This window comes from Dasypus novemcinctus, chromosome 19 (assembly GCF_030445035.2).
Source record: "Dasypus novemcinctus isolate mDasNov1 chromosome 19, mDasNov1.1.hap2, whole genome shotgun sequence".
Classification (NCBI taxonomy): Eukaryota; Metazoa; Chordata; class Mammalia; order Cingulata; family Dasypodidae; genus Dasypus; species Dasypus novemcinctus.
In genome coordinates, this window is record NC_080691.1 from 60,430,137 (window position 1) to 60,433,356 (window position 3,220).

General features: G+C 35.9%; 1 gene segment (V, D, J or C); it reads right to left on the reverse strand.

The window, feature by feature from the left end:
* Positions 1-2,397: 2,397 nt before the first annotated feature.
* On the reverse strand, positions 2,398-2,802 carry LOC101443760 (Ig heavy chain V region PJ14-like). The segment is given in 1 exon segment: positions 2,398-2,802. A coding segment is annotated over 1 exon segment (405 nt).
* Between the last annotated feature and the right edge of the window lie 418 nt (positions 2,803-3,220).

Below are 3,220 nucleotides of genomic sequence, written 5' to 3' on the forward strand. Positions count from 1 at the left end.
AAAATATATATATAAAAGGAAGAAAACTAAAATTGAATGTCTACTCACACACCTGAAGGAAAAAGAAGAACAGCAAACTAATTGTAAACGAAGACTAAGAAAAGAAATAGCACAGATCAGAACAGAAATAAAAGTAATCAAGAACAAAAAAAATAGAATCAACAAAAGCAAAAGTTGTTTCTTTGAGAAGATCAACAAATTAGACAAACCCTTAGATAGACTGACAAAGGAAAAAAGAGAGAAGATACAAATTTTAAAAATCAGAATAAAGAGGGGGGACATTACCACTGACCCCAGAGAAATAATAGATATCATAAAAGGATAGTGTTGACTACTGTTCATCACAAAACAAAATAATGTAGATAAAATGAACAAAGTCCTGGAATCACACAAACAACCTACACTGACACAAAAGAGATAGACGATGTCAACAAATGAATCACAAATAAAGTGATTAAAACAGTCATCAAAAATCTCCCATAGTTGAAAAGTCCAGGACCACAGGGATTCACAGGTGAATTCCACAAATCAATCAAAGGTGATCTAATATAATCTTGCTCAAGAGCCTCCAAAATTTGAATGGAAAAGAATGCTACCAAATTCACTTTATGAAGCCACCATGACCCTAATACCAAAACAGTTAAAGATATTATGAAAAAGAAATTTAAAAACCAATATCTCTAATAAATCAAAACTACAATGAGTTATCATTTCATATCTATTAGAATAGACGTCATTAAAATTTGGAAAACTTTAAGGGTTGGAGAGGATATGGAGAGATAGGAATACTTTTCCACTGTTGGTGGGAATGTAGAATGGTACAACCACTGTTGAGGACAATTTGACAGCTTCTAAGGAATTTGAATATAGACATGTCGTGTGAATTGACAATACCACTGATAGCTATATACTCAGAAGAACTGAGAGACATGAACAGCCATTTTCACACATGTTCACAGAGGCAATATTCACAATTGTGAAAAGACAGAAACAACACCATTGTCCATCAACCAATGAATGGATAAACAAATTGCTGAGTATATACCTGATGGAATACTATGCAGCTCTAGGAAGAAATGAAGTCATGAAGTATATGCAAACATGGAGGAATCTGGAGGATATTATGTTGAGTGAAGCAAGCCAGATCCAAAAGGGCAAGTACAGTGTGGTTGTAATATTATGAACAAAATATATTGTGTAAACTCACAGAGTTAATAATTAGATTAGTTACCAGAAAGTAGAAGGAGGATAGAGAATGGAAAGCTGAAGTTTAACCTGAGCAGAATTGGTAAAATTTTTGTAAATCTTTGGAAATGAATAGAAATCATAGAAACATATCATAGTGTTTTTAACCAGGAGGGTTATTATATGGGTATGATAGTGGTTGGAAAAGAATATGTAAGGAGATGTATATTACTAGAAGGAAGGCTAAAAAAATGTAACATGGAATTACGTAACATGGTCAAACCTCATTTGAAATATGAATATCATTATAATTGCATATATAAGGCAGATTTTACAAAATATAAAGATGAATAAATTAGAAAGATGGAAACAGAATATGAGCTATGCACAGCAGGGGAAACAGAGATTGAGAGGCATGAGGCTTCTTTGTTTTTTGTTTTTACTATTATTATTGGAACAATGAAAATGGTCTAAAAATTATTAAAATTATGAACATTCAACTATGTGATTATATCAAATATTATCGATAGTACACTTTTGATGGGTATATATTTCAATAAAATTGATTTGTTAAAAAATATTGAAAACCATTGTGTACAATACAATAGTGGCATTATGCATGATAAAATCATAATATATAAACAACATGATATAAGTACAGAGGTCTGGTCAATGATGGTAAGACAGAGGGAAGAAAGTAATGCACCTGTATTTTGCCCCCAAGAGTGAGTCCAGGTTCATCCTCCATCTCTGAGGACTTGGGGCGTATCGGATGGGAAAGGGGGTGGCATTTGGCTTGGGCTTTCTCAGAAAAGAAATCTAATTTGACAGAAATTACATCACAAATTGGTAAATGCAAGTTTTGTTCACATTCTGGTAAATTCAGAAGGTGACAAAAAATCCTGACTTTTCAAAAATATGTCACATATATTCATTTGCATTTGTACAAATTCACTGGGAAAATCAATAAATACACACTCTGTATGTGAATATTGTATGCAACATAGCACTGCCTAGAAAAAATGAAATGGCTTTTCTCTGGGGGTTAAACATTGCAAAGCAAAAAAGAGAGAATCCTAGGCAAGTCCAGGAAACTCTTCTCCAGCCCCTCTCTGCATGTGTTCTGGTTGGCCCTTGAGCACTTCCACATGGCCCTGCACACCCACTGCAACCCAGCTTCCTGTGCCCTTCAAAGGTGGTTTGTGTCTGGGATCAACCTGACTTCCTATCACAATGTGTTCCACAGTAATAAGTGGTCATGTCCTCAGCTATCATGTTGTTGAGCTTTAAATTAACTTTTTTCTTGTTGGTGTCCCTATTGATGTTGACTTGGGACTGAAGATTTGATTTATAATCTGTGCTTCCATCACTCCATATTATTGCAGCACATTCCATCCCTTCTCCTGGAGCGTGGTGGATCCAGTTCACATTATTGTCAGCTAAGGAATATCCTGAGACAGTATAGGTGAGGGACAGAGTCTGTGAGGGCTTCATCAGACCAGGTCCTGACTTCTGTAGCTGCAACTGGGGCAAGACACCTGAGGACAAGAAGACCATGGTGATAAATGTGGTCAGAGGCATCATCTCCATTACCTTCATGCCTGAATCCTGAGACATGTACATCTGGGAGCTGCCAATAGAAAGAGGAAGAATCACAGGGTTTTCATGTTCTTGTGGATGAGGCACATGATGCCAAGAAAATGATTCCCTGACTTAGAAGGAACCTGAATTTAAATAAATTTGTGCTCTAATTTCACCTGTCTACCCATGTTGGATTTTCATTTGGGAGGTGACTATGTAAAATAAAATGGGGATTAAGGGAGTTCATTGTTTTAGGTTCACCCTCACATGAGGGTGATGTCTGAGCTGTGACTGAACATAGTTCTCTCTCTGGGGTGTCCCCTCACCAAATGAGAATCTTCTACTCTATTTCCAGGCAGGAATATTTTAAATAAGCTGGTCAGTGAGTTAGATGGAGTCAAGGACCAATGATGGCTTTGGAGGCTTTGGGATATATACATATATATATATATAT